The 15,773-nt window shown below is 40.7% G+C and overlaps 1 protein-coding gene across 1 annotated transcript in view; it reads left to right on the top strand.

The window, feature by feature from the left end:
* The window catches only part of LOC102523331 (pyroglutamylated RF-amide peptide receptor), a 213,099-nt gene that overhangs the window by 155,590 nt on the left and 41,736 nt on the right, over nt 1–15,773 (top strand). Inside the window, exon 5 of the mRNA XM_032462687.1 lies at nt 9,844–9,964. Within this exon, the coding sequence (XP_032318578.1) occupies nt 9,844–9,964 (121 nt within the window). The remainder of the gene's footprint in view (nt 1–9,843; nt 9,965–15,773) is intronic.

Here is a 15,773-nt window from a genome sequence, read left to right as displayed (position 1 = left end):
ACAACTGATCATGATTTGACTTAGCATGTTATGAACCACCTCTAACAAAACGAATGCAAGAGATCCAACAAAAAGTGGCTCCCACTTTATCAGCTAGGCGGAAGAATTGGGACGTGTGATTGCAAGATAAGAAATGAAATCAAATTGTCGTGTCAGTTTGTGACCCTTGGTAAAGCTGTTATGAAATATTCCAAATATTTCACACAGAAGAAATGTCTCCATAGTTTATTCCATTATTTCCTCACCATCCATAGACGAGTCAGGTGTAGATTCTGCTCGGAAACTGCCTCATTGTCATCCTCCACCTGGCAGCTGCAAACTCCAAAACTGCGGACGAATTAAAATAAGAACTGTGATTAATCACATGTTAAAATGAAACTTCAAGACAGATTTGAAAAACTCACGCTTAAACTGATATAGTTCAAATAAATATTATTTAATGATCAAATAAATAGAAAGGTAAACTATTTCTACTTAAAATTTTTTGTACAGCTCTCAAGTATATGATGTCTAAATTATTTAATGCTTCAGATATAGTTATTAAAATATCTCTTTCTCACCATTTTTGCAATGATTTAAAATAATTTGCATAACATTATTTTACCCATGGCTGGCCTTAAAAAACAAGTCCTTTCAAATATTTGTCCCAATGAAATTCAGCTTTAACAATATTGATTTGAGAGAATAGTTTTAAGATAATATTGTTTTGTTATCTGATGATAATTTTTACCCAAATACATAGTCAATAGCATAAATAAATAGCATAATAAATAGCATAAATAGCAATGAGATACTAGGGAAAATATTATAATTATTAGATATGACTCAAAATGCAGTCTTCCAACCTTCCCAGAGAATGTCACAACTTGATATTGAGTAAAGTAGAGATTTGAGAGATTATACATTTTGATAAACTAAAGGAAAACTGCAGATGACACCAAAATGACCAAAATGTGGTTATATAAGATGAATATACCAGATCTAACTTACCTACTTTGCTTTTTCAAAAGAGACACAACTGTAAAAGATATAATTTAATGATCCTGTTGAAATGCTTATTTCCAAGAACAGTGTAGGGGAGAGAAATTCTTGGCTGGGGCTCTGTAACAAAAGATAGCTTAAGGGAAAAAGCACACAAACTTAAGTTTTCTGTGACATGGGAACCCTCTTAAAGAAATGAAGATTCAAAGAATTGGCAAAATTGGTATATTTAGTATAAATGCTTTTATACTAAACTGAACAAAGAGAGACAATTATGGAAAAATAACTGAAATGTATGGTGAGGCTAAAGGGAGATAAATTTTAACAAGGTCTGTTTATACAGATTTGTCTTGGCCTTAATTTCCCGTCCTTGATGATAAGAATGTTTCTTTCTTCCTGGTATAAGGAGAGCATTTTTCACAAGGGACTTTAATCTCCTGTTTTCAGGAAGAAAAAGGGGAGATCAGAATGCTTTTCTTTTATCTGCTGTTTTTTGAGTGTATTTTGCTCAAAATAATCCTTATGCTGCAGTAGCATGTTTCAGGGCAGGATACTCTGCCATTGTTCAGCATTCACAATTAAATATCTAATTTTTCTCTGCATGGATAGCTACTTTAATTTTGATTTCCATAACTCAGTACGAGCATATTTACCCTGGAGAACCATGTGCAAAAGCATTAACAAATTTTAGAATAAGTGCCAATGCTTTCCTGACCTAAAAATAGAGGTTTAACTTGTTCATGATGCTGGTTGGAAGTTATGTTTCCTATCACCTGAATCCTTAAGATTATTGACTTTTTATAGTCTTTGCTTCTTCAAAAGAATGAAATTTTAAACAAGTGAGAAACAACCTTGATGACAGAATGCCATATTAACACAATAATAATAACACAAACACCAAGGAATCTACCTCTATTGACCCATAAAGCTACCAAACTCTGTCTTCCTGTATTCTTGTCAGTGGGTGCATTTTGTGGCATTTTCAACTCTGTAATAAATAGTAGGGAAAGTAGCAATGTTGGCATGACTTTGTTTTTCTGCTGTTCCTCTTCGAGGGACCCTGCTTCCCAGAGAAAAGAAACTCACACCCCAGCAAACCTTGGTCTTTTAGGTTCAGCCTACGCATCAGATCTAATGTGTAAAAATGGTGTTATTCTTCTCTTAATAAAATCTCACGGAGCTTGTTAGGAGACGGGAGAATCATGCTGACTACTTGCCTTTGGATAAGATTTTATTCCTTATTTATGTTTCCTCTCAAGTAGCAACCTGACCATAGGTTTATTTCCCGGGAATTGGAAAGGGCTCCTCCACTCCGAAATCCCTCCTGCTGATGCGGGAAAGTCTATAGCTTGTGACAGAAAAGTGTGTCCCAGGTCACAGTCTTCACTGTGAGGCCTTGGTCAGCTCCTTTTCCTGGGGCAGATGCGCTGAGAAGAGGAGGGAAGAAATCACGTGGATCCCAAGGAGAGCCTAGATGGGACTTTTCAGGTTTTTTTTTTTTTTTTTTTTTTTTTTTGGAGGTACTGGGGATTGAACCTAGGATCTCAGGCATGCTAACTAAGCACGCGCTCTACCACTGAGCTATGACCTCCCCCCTTTACGTGGGACTTTTTAATACAAGCTTCCCCTCCTTCAGTACTACCTGGTATCCTTGTTGACCTCAGGCCTAGTTGTCTTTGACTATTTGTTCTCTTGTCAAACATTAAATAATCACTGGGAGGCTCTGGAGAGAGGATGAACTTGTGCCTGCCTCCAGGAAAGTCTCATCTAATGGAGGAGACATGCGAGTAGACACGCCTTTACAATCAGGTGTAATAAGCCGTGGAGTGGGGGAAATACAGGTTGCCATGGAAATACATAGCTGGAACACCTCGTGCAATCTCGGGTGCAGTTTCCATCCCAGGTTTAAGATGAGAACGGCATTTAGCCAGGCAAAAAGGCCAAGTTGTGCATGTACCAGAGTATCTTCAGTCGAAAACTGTGTGTGTCTACAGACGCTGTACCCTGTCTCAGTCTGTCACTCTGCCCTCGTGGATGAGAATGTCTCGCTGGTGCAGAACAGTTCCAATAAGGAGGCCAAACCTATCTCCGCAGGAGAGTTGTAGGGGATGTGGGTCCTACAGCCCGTGCAGACCTGTAACCTTTCGCGGTCTGATCAGCACCTGCAGCAGCGCTTTATCTCTGCTCCAGTCTGGCTCCTCTGCCCCCCAGTTCCTCCAGGGCACAGCCACGAGAGGTCTGGCTCAGGTCCCTGGCCTCAGTTCAGCTACCTGGCACATCACAAAAGCAGAGAGGAAGTAAACAGGGATCCAGCCAAGAATGCAGATTGAGGGCAATAACAGAGCCTGAGTTTATAAAAACTATCCCTATCCTCTGGGCTTTCCTTTCAGACTTGCGAAGACCACTTTTAGACACATATTTAGATCATTAAGCCACATGGCCTTGGGCTAAACTCTAGGAATACTCATTCTTTCCTGAGGCCAATGCTACTTTCAAAATTCTGTGAGCAAACCTTTTCTCTCCCATTACCTCCTTAAATCACAAATGTTAAAGTTCCCAATTACTAAAATACTTAAAACGCCATGACTTGTGGGTCTAAAACACATTTACACAGAGTAACTTCTTTATTGAGAGTTTGTTTCTCCCCCAAATAGCCAGGAGTGCACGCTGAGTACTGATCACAATGACAAAAAGTAAAACCTACAAGTTACTGCTTGATTGTAGGTTTATAGACAACACTTCTTATTCTGGGTCCCCAGAGGTTACAATTCCTGGTCTTTGAACATCTGGAAGCATTTCCTTTAGAGAAGAACTTGCTATTGATTTTTCCTTGTCTTGTATTTGAAAATACGCTCTGTTCTCCAGAATCTTCCCTAAAAACACTTGGCTTGTGAAGGAAGATCAAAGCATTAAATGTGACCTTGGCAGCAGCCTGGGAGGAAATGTGGACATTTGAGGTGGGCGAGTGTGTGTAAGAAGAAAAAACCCTAGTGTCCCTAATTCTTGCCCTGGCTTTGCTATCTGCCATTTAACCCCTCTGAGCTTCATTTCTCTGTCTTCTAGAAGCAGGAGAGGAATTAAATGATCTTCAGGTTATTTCCAAGATTGTGGTTTCTGTTTTGTCTATTAAATGTAAATTTTTTTTGAGGAATTTACACTACTTGTCAAGAATAATGAGGCAACCGTAGCACGTAACCATAAAAATCAGGTCTGGTGATTTTGGGCCGCACGCTTACCAGAAGACATTATCAGTGACTGGACATTCTGTGGTCTTAAAGTATAGATAGCCAGCGGTGTTCATGTACAAGGCACAAAAAGTTGAAAATACGACTGTCCTACAAATATAAAATGAATGCACGTCAACTGTTTTAATTCAGCTCAGTGGTTAATGAGGTATCCAGAAAGATAAGAAGGCTCGCTCAAAGAGTATTTGAAGAACTGGGTATTTACAGGCAATTTAATAAAGGAATATTAGAGTAAGATGTTTAGATTATGTTTAAAAACTGGTAATGCCTTATAAGGCAGTAAGCCAAAATCCTTGAGATTATCTTTTCTATCAGTGAGGATTCTGCAAATGAACAATGTCTAGGCTCTAATCAAATAGTAACATTTAAATCATTAATAAACCTTAGATAAGCCTATTAAATAATAGCACACAAAGACATGCTGTGTCCCTCGCTTGCTTTATTGGATAATTTTTTGGAGGCTTCTGTACTGGAGACTCTTGAATATGGGATAAAAGTCTGAGGGCTCCAAGTAGACCTGAAACACATTCCCCTCTTTCCCTGTTTTCTCTGGTTTCTCACTGGGTTACCAGGCAGGTCGTCACCTCCCAACAGCAGTTTAGGGGAAAACAGTTCACACATCATATATAACTTAGGGAAAGCTATTTGTGAAAAAAGCTTCATGGTCACATTGGCTTAGCCTACTATTCTATTGCTAAAATCTAATTCATATTAATATCATTTCTATTTACTTTCTAGGTTGCTTTATTCTTGTGGGTGAAGAGTAGGAAGGAGGGATAGTAACGAAGGAGATTCACATCCATGCAAGTTTAAAACAAGCAATGAATAAGCCAAAGGCCCAACAGGAATTTACTGGGCTTCACTGAGTTCTGTCACTACTAGGAGAGCTCTCAGCCTAATAGTACCACCTATATAATTCTCTGTTTACTTTCAATTTCATAAGGAGGCCACCTCAAATCAGGATTTTAGTTAATCGATTCAGAGTCATTTCTGAATTTTCACAGTTCTTTTGTGCTAAATTTTTTTTTTTGAAATCAAAATGTACTCAGACAAATGATGATGAGATTCGAATTTAAAGTAGTCACTCATGGCAATAAATTAACATGGGTTCATGACGGGAGAGGTCAAGAAAAAACAATAGACCCTCTCTTCAGAAAGAGACAATTACAACATACATAATTTTGTATTTAGTTTGATTTAGGATGATTCATGAACCTGCTGCATCTCATTCTGGACTCTGGTCCAGGACTCCAAACTTAGGAAAACCAGGGCCACATAAAAGATAGGCTGTTGGTGAAGCACCTGGTCCTCATAGCTTGTCTCTAAGCCTCTCCTAATACCTGACTTTATAGGTCAGCCACAGGTCAGCTGTGGGCACCAATTGGCTGTTTTCTTTGGAAATGAAGCAGAAATGGCCCTTATAATGGAAAACCTAAGCCTAGTTAGTTGGGAATGACACAGTCCTCTGTGGTCCGGCTGTAGTCACTCTTCCTAAAATCACTAGCAACCCAATGGTAAATTAAAAAGCCATGGGCTTCAGAGTGCGTACTTACCCTGCCCCTCATAAGTCAAGTGACCTTAAGAAAAGGTACTTAACCTCACTGAGGCTCACATTTCTTATCTGAAAAAATAAGGGTGGCTAAGGGATAGGGCCCAGAGTAAGGACAAGTGGAGCTGCACCCCTCACCTAATCAGCTGAGTAGAACCAGGGAACAGATCCTAAGGTGAGGATAAGAGGTACGCAGGAAAACTGAGGCAAGGTTACGTAGGATTTGTTCTATTTGCATTTAAAAGTTTGGTAGAGTGTTGTTTTTTTTTAACTCTACTCCAAACCTTGGGTCATAACGTTATATTAAGAATATAATTTTGCTGTGTGCAATTATTTAATGATCTGAAGAGAAAAGGAGAGTTTACAACTTTTATTAATTCTTTCTTTCAATTGTCAGAATTTAGAGCTTTATAGGAAAGAAATCAACCTGGATAAATAGTACTTTCTTTTGTAAAATAACTCTAAGGCCTATTAAAATTCATAAAATGTAATGAATTTCACTAGTTAAAAACAATATAAAACTATTTTCATTCACTAAGTTCTTATGTTAAAGAATAATCTAAAAGATCTGAGAAGAATTTCATAAAACCCAAGTGGTAACATAGCCTTTATCCAAGGTGTGACTAAACCTGCTGATTATGTTTTTAACCAAATTTTTTGTGCTTTTAAAATTATTTTTATTTTCAGCGACATACTACATTTATGGTTCCTACTTTCCAAACTTATTTGTTAGAATGTTCAGTAACTGGGCCAGAGCCTCAGAGTAAGAGCAGTGGCATCAGTCACTAAGGACCTAGGTCTGGTGCTGCGCCCTGACGTATGTTGTCACTGGTCCTGCTGCCAGCCTCACGGTGCAGCATTGTTTTTCTCTTCCTATAAACCAGGCCATAGAAAGTGAGAAACTTACCCTAGGTCCCACTGTTATGTTCAACCCTAAAAGCCTGTTTTCTCCATTGTACTGCATCATAATGCTTCTTTCAGAGCTTCACATGGAAGTTCTGAGGCGCAGTCATTAGCGATGACAATGATGATGACAATGGCCCTGAGAAGCGAACGAAGCATCAAGTCCTGGCTGAGCTATAATCTCTTAGCTCCATGCCACCCATGGCCCTTCAGCTCTGAGCTGGGCTCCTGGGGCCGAGCCCTGTCCCTGCCACAGTGGTCAGCACTGAGTCCCCCCATCCCCACAGGTGTGACCAGAAGCTCCCCACCTCCGGTCCCCACCGCCTGTTTCTCTTCCTCTTTGCCATCACTTCTCCTCTTTCCATGGGGGTCAAAGTCACTGAAGCTCTGGTCACCAGAGAGGCTCACTCTGCTCCAAGACCAGGAGCCCATGAGTTCCACAAGGGCCCCTCCCTCTTTGGCTATTGTTCTGAGGGACGAGTGTGAACCCCGCTCTCAGGGCAGGGAGCAGGGCCCCTCTTCTGAGGCAGAACCTTTGCTGATGTGTCCTAGTAAGACACAAAAAGGTGGCCGTTGGCCTCTAAGCATATTCACCACTAAAGCTGAAATACTGTGCAGATCATCACTGATTGTGATTATTTCTGCGAAAAGTCGGGACCCTGCAATAGTGGATACTCAATGAATGATTGCTGAGTATCGAAGAAGGCACATAATTCAAGTGTAAAAGCACACACGACGGCAGTAACTGCTAGGCTCACGTGTCCACACTAAAGCTGCTGTCAACGTCTCCTTGCTTAATGATTTTTGTCCCAACTTTACCGGTCTTGTGAGTTTGAGATTATTTGCATACATCTTAAATAAGTAATTCACTGTAAGATTTGAGTTAATATTTTGAATTAAACTTCATCATGGAGTCACATTTATTCAATAACAAATATTTATTGAGGGAGGTCACACTCTGGGCCAAGAAACAGAGCAGTGAATAAAAGCAGACAAAGGCCCTTCTTCTTTTACGGGGCAGGTGTGAGGCCTGTATGGGAGCTGGGGAGAGGAACAGTAAACAAATATGAAATCAAAATAATACCAAATTCTAAGGAGAAAATAAAACAGAATGAAGGGCCAGTAGTGATGGGTGTGAGAAAGCTACTTCAGGTGAGTTGCTCAGCAGAGGCTTCTGTGATCAAGTGACATGCGAGGCAGGCTCTCAGTGGCACGAGGGGAGGAAAGGGCACACACCAAGCCTCGGTGTGGGAAGCATGCTTGGCACGTTCTGGACACTGTGATGGGGCCTAGAAGAAAAAGGCAGGGCAGAGGGGAATAGAAGATGAGCTCAGAAGCAGAGCAAGGGAGCTGGATCATTTTGGGACGAGGAGGTCACAGCGGGTAATCTCAAAATGATCCCCTCTGGGATTTGGATTCAGTAACATGTTTGCCACAGTGGAACATAGTACCAGAAACTGTTGCGACCTCTTGGCAGGCAAGTCTGGTTCAGAATAGGTCAGAAAGCTGCCTCGGGGGCTTGGCATTCAGTCTAGTCCAATTCCATTGGACTAATTAATTAATTGGGAATCTAATTAACCTGAAGGATTGGGGGCAGTTATTAAAGGAATTTTGTGACTCTTCTCTGAGAGTTGTGAGAAGCCATGAGGATCGGTCCAAACTCAATGCTATGCACGACGAGCGTTTGAGCCACGAGGGGTTTACTGTACACCCAGTAGCTTGTTATATATGGTGGCATCATATGTGGGACATGAGGTACCAATATTACACAGCCCAAGAGAGAGAATAAATAAATATAAAATGGAAGGGTTGAGGTGTATTATTTAGAGATTTTTTTTTTCTATTACAAATAACAGACACCAAAAACCTAGCTTAAAAAAAAAAAAAAGACAAAGCTAATTCATTGTAAAGATTTAGGGTGATTAGCAGAATGTAAAGGTAGAAGGGCATTCATGGCTTACAAAGGGCTGATTCAGGACTAGAAAATTGCCAGGACTCCATCTCACTGCTCTGCATTTCCCGACCCATTTGCTTCATTCTTAGCTCCCTCTGTGCAGAGAAGAGAGTCTCACTGGCCAAGCCAGGATCGGTTGTTTACTCTTGGTCCAATCAGTTATAACCACGGAAGTGAAGTCAAGTAGTGTCAGCAAGCATGGCTGTCAGAGCCCCCTTCTGGGAGCCATTCTCAAAGGAGGTAAAGGACTGGGCAGAGAGCCCATGTGATTACGTCACCCACCTACATATTTATTTTACTTGGAGACACCTTTTAAAAGTGCTCCTGAAAGAACTCCTACCTCAATCCAAGGGGTTATTTTTTAGGGGGTGAAAAATGGTGAGGCAGGCAAAAAAAAAGTAAAAAAAAAAAATCACAAAATGAATGCATTTTTCTCATGAACTGTATTTTTTATGAGAAAATTTCTCCATCAAGCCAACATGATCTAATGGAAAGAAAAATGGACTTGAGTCAGAAAATCTGATTTAAATCTTGACGTTATCAGTTAATTGTCATGGGAATGTGAGCAATTCATTCAGGTTCTCTGATAAATGATACAAGTTGGACTAGATTGTCATTAAAGTAACTTCCAGATACTCTTTGGCTTTAATATACTATTTCCATTTGGTGGCAAATAATTGCTTAGGGATTTGTTCTCAGGTTAATTGGAAACAGAGCAAAAATGGTCAAGAGACAAGCTATAGAATCCTACAGATCTGAGTCCGATCTTGGCCCTGCCAATGTTTTGCAGCTTGATTTCACATAAATTAGTCACTTGGTTAACTTCCTAGGTCCAAGTTTGCGCATCTGTAAAATGCAGGGAATGCTGACTACTGCCATGGATGATTGTGCCCGCTGAGTAAGAAAATGTATGTAAAGCTCAGGCTCACTGTGCACGCTCAATTCTGGTCACTGTCATCAGACCGTGAAAATTCGTCAGCCTGTTGGTATCTTACTTCATTACTTTGAATCAATGTGCAAGTAAGTGAAAATTAAACTCTCATAGTCTCTGAAGTGCTCTCATGGCAGCAACTAATGAATATAAAATGAGATTAGAGATCTGAAGATTCTAGAGAGGTATCATACACAAATAGCACCTCCGAGTCATTCACAGACACGTAACAATTTTAATGACCTTTGTAAAACCTGACTCTCCCGTGTCTCCCGGGTAGATGTGAAAGCGTGGAGCTGGATAATACAATCTGCGATCTGATTGAGAGGAGTGCTTCTCCTGATCCCAAAGGGTTCCCCCCGGGGGCCATGCCAAGCTACAGAAGTCTGTGTTCTGTCAAGGTAAGAAAACACCTTCTTTCTACTTTCTCTCCATACACCTTTCAAGAGCGTGTTCACCGAGAGGAAGGTATGGGGACAGTCCCCACGTCATTTACAGTAACAGACTTCCTTGATGGCTGAAAGGACAAAGTGAACCAGTATAAACTTCTCTTACACAGTCACTTCCTGTTACTAAAGAAACCCTTCAGCAGAAGGTCCTTCCAGTTCAGAGTGTGATACCAGGCGACTGTGACCACAGGAAAGGGGGCAGAGCTCATGCCCTCGGTAAGAATGCTTAATACAGCGACAACTCATTTTTTTGGGAAGGAGGTCATCTAATTTATGTAAACCCACTTAAACAGGGTTACTAAAATCAGCACATCTCATGTCCATTTTTTAAAGGAAAAGTAAGATTTTCCTGATTAAAGGAGTTGTTTGAATTTCCTCTTGTTTCAAGATATTTGTCTATGGTGATTTATGTAAGCAAATAAAATTCAAGGAGAAGCTCAAGCTAGGACTTTTGTGGGTGACTTTCTAGAAATACATCATAAATGACAACATAAGCTCTTAAGCTCTGCCACCCTTCCAATTAGAAACATCTCTAATGATCACTTCAAAAAATTCTAATGTAAGTAAATGAGAGAGCATGACTGACATTAGAAACATTTACGTACCTCCTACTTTGGTTCTTATTTCTAAGGTACTTCATACTCACTGTGGAAAAGCTATCCTAAGCTCTGAGAAAACTGTAAGAACCATGTAGAGACAGATTTCTTGTGCAGCTAGTGAAGCTTGCATTCCCAGAACAAATATTTACTTTTGTATCTAATTTGCATTCATAAATTTGTATCCTTTTTCTCTTAAAGGAGGCCCTGGAATTGTATAAGCCTCAGGCCTCACCAAACATGTACTGGCCTCTGAAACCCTCTCCAAGCCCCCCTGCTAGAGGGCATCTGGGCATTTGGGAACTTAGTTTCTCCTTCTGTCACACGCACACACGTGTGCACACTCGCACGTGTGCACGCACTCTGTTTTGTTAAACCTGCCTCTTCTTCACTTCATATGTTGTGGATACCCCTGTACCTCTTTCTTTCATTCATTCAATGAACAAATAGTATTTTGTGTGTTCTATATCTATGCACTTCTTCTGGCTTAGAAACTTACTTCTGAAAATGAAGTACTTCTTTTCCACGTTAGAAGTGACTCTCTGCTAACGATGAGAGGCCAAGGAGACTTCTCTCCCCTCCCTTTCTTCTCTTCTGGCCCCCGCTCCCAACCCTCATACATACACCTCTAACTCCCAGCAAGGGCTTCCTCCCCTCATGGGAATGTGTTCTTTTCTCTAGCAGCTGTCTTGTCTATCCCAGAAAGAAAGTTAATGAAGAGAACTTGAATCCCTCCGGTACCCTGACCCTCATGTTCTCTGAGTCTCAGCCCCTAAGACTCATTTGCTCACGACTGACTTCCCTCCCCATTCTGTTCATCGTCTTCTAGATTCCTCCTTGTATGCTGAAGACCACTCCTACATCCTTATTGCCGTCCTCTGGTTAATTAGTTCTCTATCTGGGGACTTGACTGGAACCTCTGTATCTCTTTAAGATACTGTTTCCCTTATTACTTCCTTGAGGAACTTTGCTCGTTTTCCTATACATATCCAGGCAAAGAAGAGCAGATTCCTGGCTGATGTTTTTTTTTATTTTCCACCTGAAGTGTGAGCTAAAGACATCTAGCTAAGAAGGTGAGAGAGTACCAGGTGAGGTCCAGTGTTTGAAACAGGGGAAGATATGACATGGACATTGAGAGACAGAGAGACAGGAGAGAGGTGCAAAACTAAAGTGAGTTGCTGAGTAGTGATGAAGACTGAGTTGAGTTTGAGTCACCACATTATAAAACTAATCACTAAACTGTGTTTGGGCTACTGTATCTTCAGTCTCTCCATCACCTCTTACCAGCTTAAAAGATGTTCAAGTCTCCTCCACTTTTGAACACAGATAACACCTCATATTCTTCTGTGGGTAATGTTCTAACTTGCTCTTACACATCACAGCCAAGCTTAGTGATCATGGCGTCCAAGACTTTCTGGCCCCGTCACACCACTGACAAGCTCTACCTTGATAAATCTGTGGTCATTTTGCATCTGATTTTTTCACTTGTCCTCTCATTTGCATTTGACACCATTCATGAATTCAACTTTCTTAAAATGTCTTACTCCATTGACATCTATAAAATTATCCCCCCAAACCCTCCCTGTTTTCCTCTGATCTTCTCACTCACCTTCACTGACTTCTCCTACATCACCTTCCTGGGTTATATCAATGTCACCTAGAGATCTGTCCATAGTCCTTGGCTCATTAACTACAAGATACATGCTGATGACTTATGACATGGGGACACTTACTAAACATGGAGTTCTTTTCTATATTCACATCAACTTCACTCAGCATTTTCAAAGGTGAATTCAATATCTCTCCTGCTAAAACTGCTTAGTTCCCCCCCACAACTTTCCATTGCCCATCTCCCAGGTTAACTTATCTCCAGAATCCTTCCACAAATAATTGTCAAAGTCTACAGGGGACTATTGAATGTACACTCACAAACCCAGTATCGTATCCTAAAGCTGGTGACTGCCACTGGTTGTCAGATGCTCACCTATCACTGCAGCTTCTAGATGTCAGCTGTACCGTGCTCGAATGCGTCATCGTGGCACCACTCACTGTGCCAAGTCAGCCTAATATTCCGATATGTTCTCCAGAGCCCAAAAGCAGCTAAGCACTACTACTCTCTCCACTTCAGTGGAAAGATTTCCCCTCCCCCAACTTTAGCTACACGGGTCCCCAGGGGTACTTTACACAGTCAGTGTTTGTCAGAGGTATGTGTAACAGTCTTTTTGATTTTCCGTGGTTTGGATTTTAGCTGCCATCTATTGAGTGACCACTCTGGGTTGGCTGTTTGCAAAGCATTTCTATACATCAACCCATTTAATCCTTATCTAGATAGGAAAACTGAGGTTCAGTGAGGCTAAATAATTTTCTCATGGTCCTACAGCCAGTAGAATTGGATTTTGGACCTCAACCTAGATCTGTCTGAACTTGAACATTGCCCTATACATGGTGCTTTTAGCTCCCCACCCTCCTCATATAAGAATCATTTGGTGACTGCACCCGAGCTCAAGTTGGTGTTAGGAATGATGCTGCTGTCAGAGCATCATTTAAGCCTTTCTGGCTTAAAGCATCACTCTGGGACCAAGCTGCTGTGGCTTTGCCCTCTCTCTTGCTCTCTCTGAGGGTGAAGTCTCCCAGGAACCATCCCCAGAAGTCTCTCTTTTTCTCACAGACTTCTGTCATATCCTCCTCCATTGTCATCTGAAGTATCTCCAACTATTTGATTCCTTAAGTAAACACAGCTTAGTTTCCAGCTGGAATCTCTGCTGAACTACTATTTACGATAATACTCTGCAGAAGGAAATCCTACATTCAAAACAAACAAAAATTTTACGTTCTCACTGAGATAGTGATGGGACTGAAAAAAAAAAGCGTAAGAAAAATTCTTTTTGAGGAAGACAAGGGTGAGCCGATGACAGAGGAAGTGTGGAGGGCATCTGTCACTTCCCCACTGAATGAAGTAAGCAGAACAGTAAGGTAGACTCCCTCCCTTTCCAGGAGGAGGAAATGAATTTCTTTATGACTTCATGTGATGGGAAGAGTGTAGCTGAATAAAAGAAATATGATATAATGAAAAGGCCTGAGACATATGTCATGTTCCCTTTTTGTTCTGTCTTTGCCAAGAATAAGAGGGAGAATTACTATAAGGAAAAGTGAACAGACTGACTCATTGCTTTGAGGAAACAGAAAAGCATTATTGAGGAATATGAGGTATTCCATCAGTGTGTAAGAAGGTTTTAATATTCCCGGAGAGTTGAGGTAGAAAGTTGGTGAACAGAGAGCACTGAAAGTCTTGTAGGCAACTGACAAATAATTTTATTTCAAAAAAAAATTTTTTCACTGGAATTGAACCCAGGACCTCATGCATTTTAAACATGCACTCTACCGTGAGCTATCCCCTCCCCCAGGACAAATAACTGTCTAAGTGAGAACAATATTCAGCTCCAAAATGGGTGTTAATGGAAGTTATACTAAACCAAGACCTGGTCTTAACACTATGAGAAAATTAACATACGAAAAATAATTTATGGCCCTGTAATTGTATATCTTCAAATGCAAAGAAAGTGAATGAGAGGCTTGAAATGTATTTCCTGGACAAACAAGTAGATTTCCAGCAATGCTTGGGAACAAGGATGCAACCTGGGGGTGGGAAGGAAAAGTGTCCACATTTTAAGATGATCCACCAGAACTGAATTTGCTTAAGAGCATTGTCTTGTCTTTTAGATTCAATCTTGCCTTTCCGGTTTTAACTAAAAGACGGCACTAGGAATTGACTTTTAATAACTTTGGTACCAGCTGAGGGAAGATTTCCCAGGGACTGGGGACAGATTCTAGCTCTGGGTGTTCTCAAGGTAAAAAGCCGTGGGAAAATGCTTTGGCTGGTTCAGAGAGTAATTTGAACTTATGACACTTCGAAAGATTATGAGGGAAAATCTTCTTGGAAACTACAGTAAGTTGACACACACTTTCTGTAACCACATAGTTTAAAAAAAAAAGATCTCGTTTCCCTTTCCTTATTTCCCTTTTTTGAAAGTTAATCTATATTTCTTTACCAAAATATAATTTGGATTATCAAAATCTTATTTTCTCATCTATAAGTGGCAAGAATATACTGACTTGAGTGAAAATGCGCAGGCACTTTGTCAGTGTAAAGGGCTAAGCAAGCCCTGTTTTTGATGATAATGACGTGGGATTAGCTTGAGCCTCAAAGTCTTTCGAGTTTTTCTCATACAATTACTTGCTTCCTCTTTGAATCCCATTATATAATTTTCAGTGGGAGTACCTGTGGAATGTTTCGATCCTTCTTCTTCTTCTTCTTCTTCTTCTTTTTTTTTTTTTTTTCCTGTTAGGGAAAAAAAGTTGCATTGCTGTATGAGGCTCTGTTTACAATTCCCTGGGAAATGTTTGAATAGTTGGCCGGAAAAAACAGCAAATTCTTAGGCAATGAGAAGGCAGGTCTCAGCTCAGCTGCTGCACCTCGTGGTGTTTGAAGCTCACAGTTGGCAACCTGGGTGAAGACACTGAAATGAGCTATGTATCTTTCTCTTACCTATGAGTTCAGTGAGTCGTTTGTAGTCTTAGGGTTCTAAAAGTATAATCAAATCTCAAAGCTAAACAGATGAGTGGATTAAGAGGCCGGGTTGTGTCTCCCAAAATATCACCAGAGAGTTAGGATGATCCCATGACTAATCAATGACGTACTAGTCTTTCCATTCATTGAAAAGATTTTGAAGGCTTCCACTATGTGTGAATATCAGATATATGTCCAGATAAGGAGATCTCGCTGTGTATGCGCACCCCGAACCCTATTTTATAATGAAGTACAACACCAGGCAGCACAGGAAAACAGAGACACAAGTCGGTAAGCTAAAATCACACTCTAAGACACAAGAATGAAAACTGTTACAAAAGAAGGGAGACAAAAGCTCTCCCTGACTTTTGAGAGGCATCCATTTGTTGCACAGATGGCTGTCTAAGGAAGAGGAGAAGTGAGGTAAAAAACTGGGGCTCCTCTTGGTTGGTAAGTAAAAGACACTTTGAGCCGGGCACTCTCTTACTCAACGTCTTTCTTTTCCATTGCTGCGATGATTTGCCCCAAGTTCACAAGAGAAGGAATTCGAGAAAACTGGAAGGCACAGCTTGTCCTTTGGGAGATGCAAGCAGTAGCT

Source organism: Camelus ferus, chromosome 2 (genome assembly GCF_009834535.1).
Source record: "Camelus ferus isolate YT-003-E chromosome 2, BCGSAC_Cfer_1.0, whole genome shotgun sequence".
In the NCBI taxonomy this organism is placed as follows: domain Eukaryota; kingdom Metazoa; phylum Chordata; class Mammalia; order Artiodactyla; family Camelidae; genus Camelus; species Camelus ferus.
This window is presented reverse-complemented; position numbering and strand designations above follow the sequence as displayed.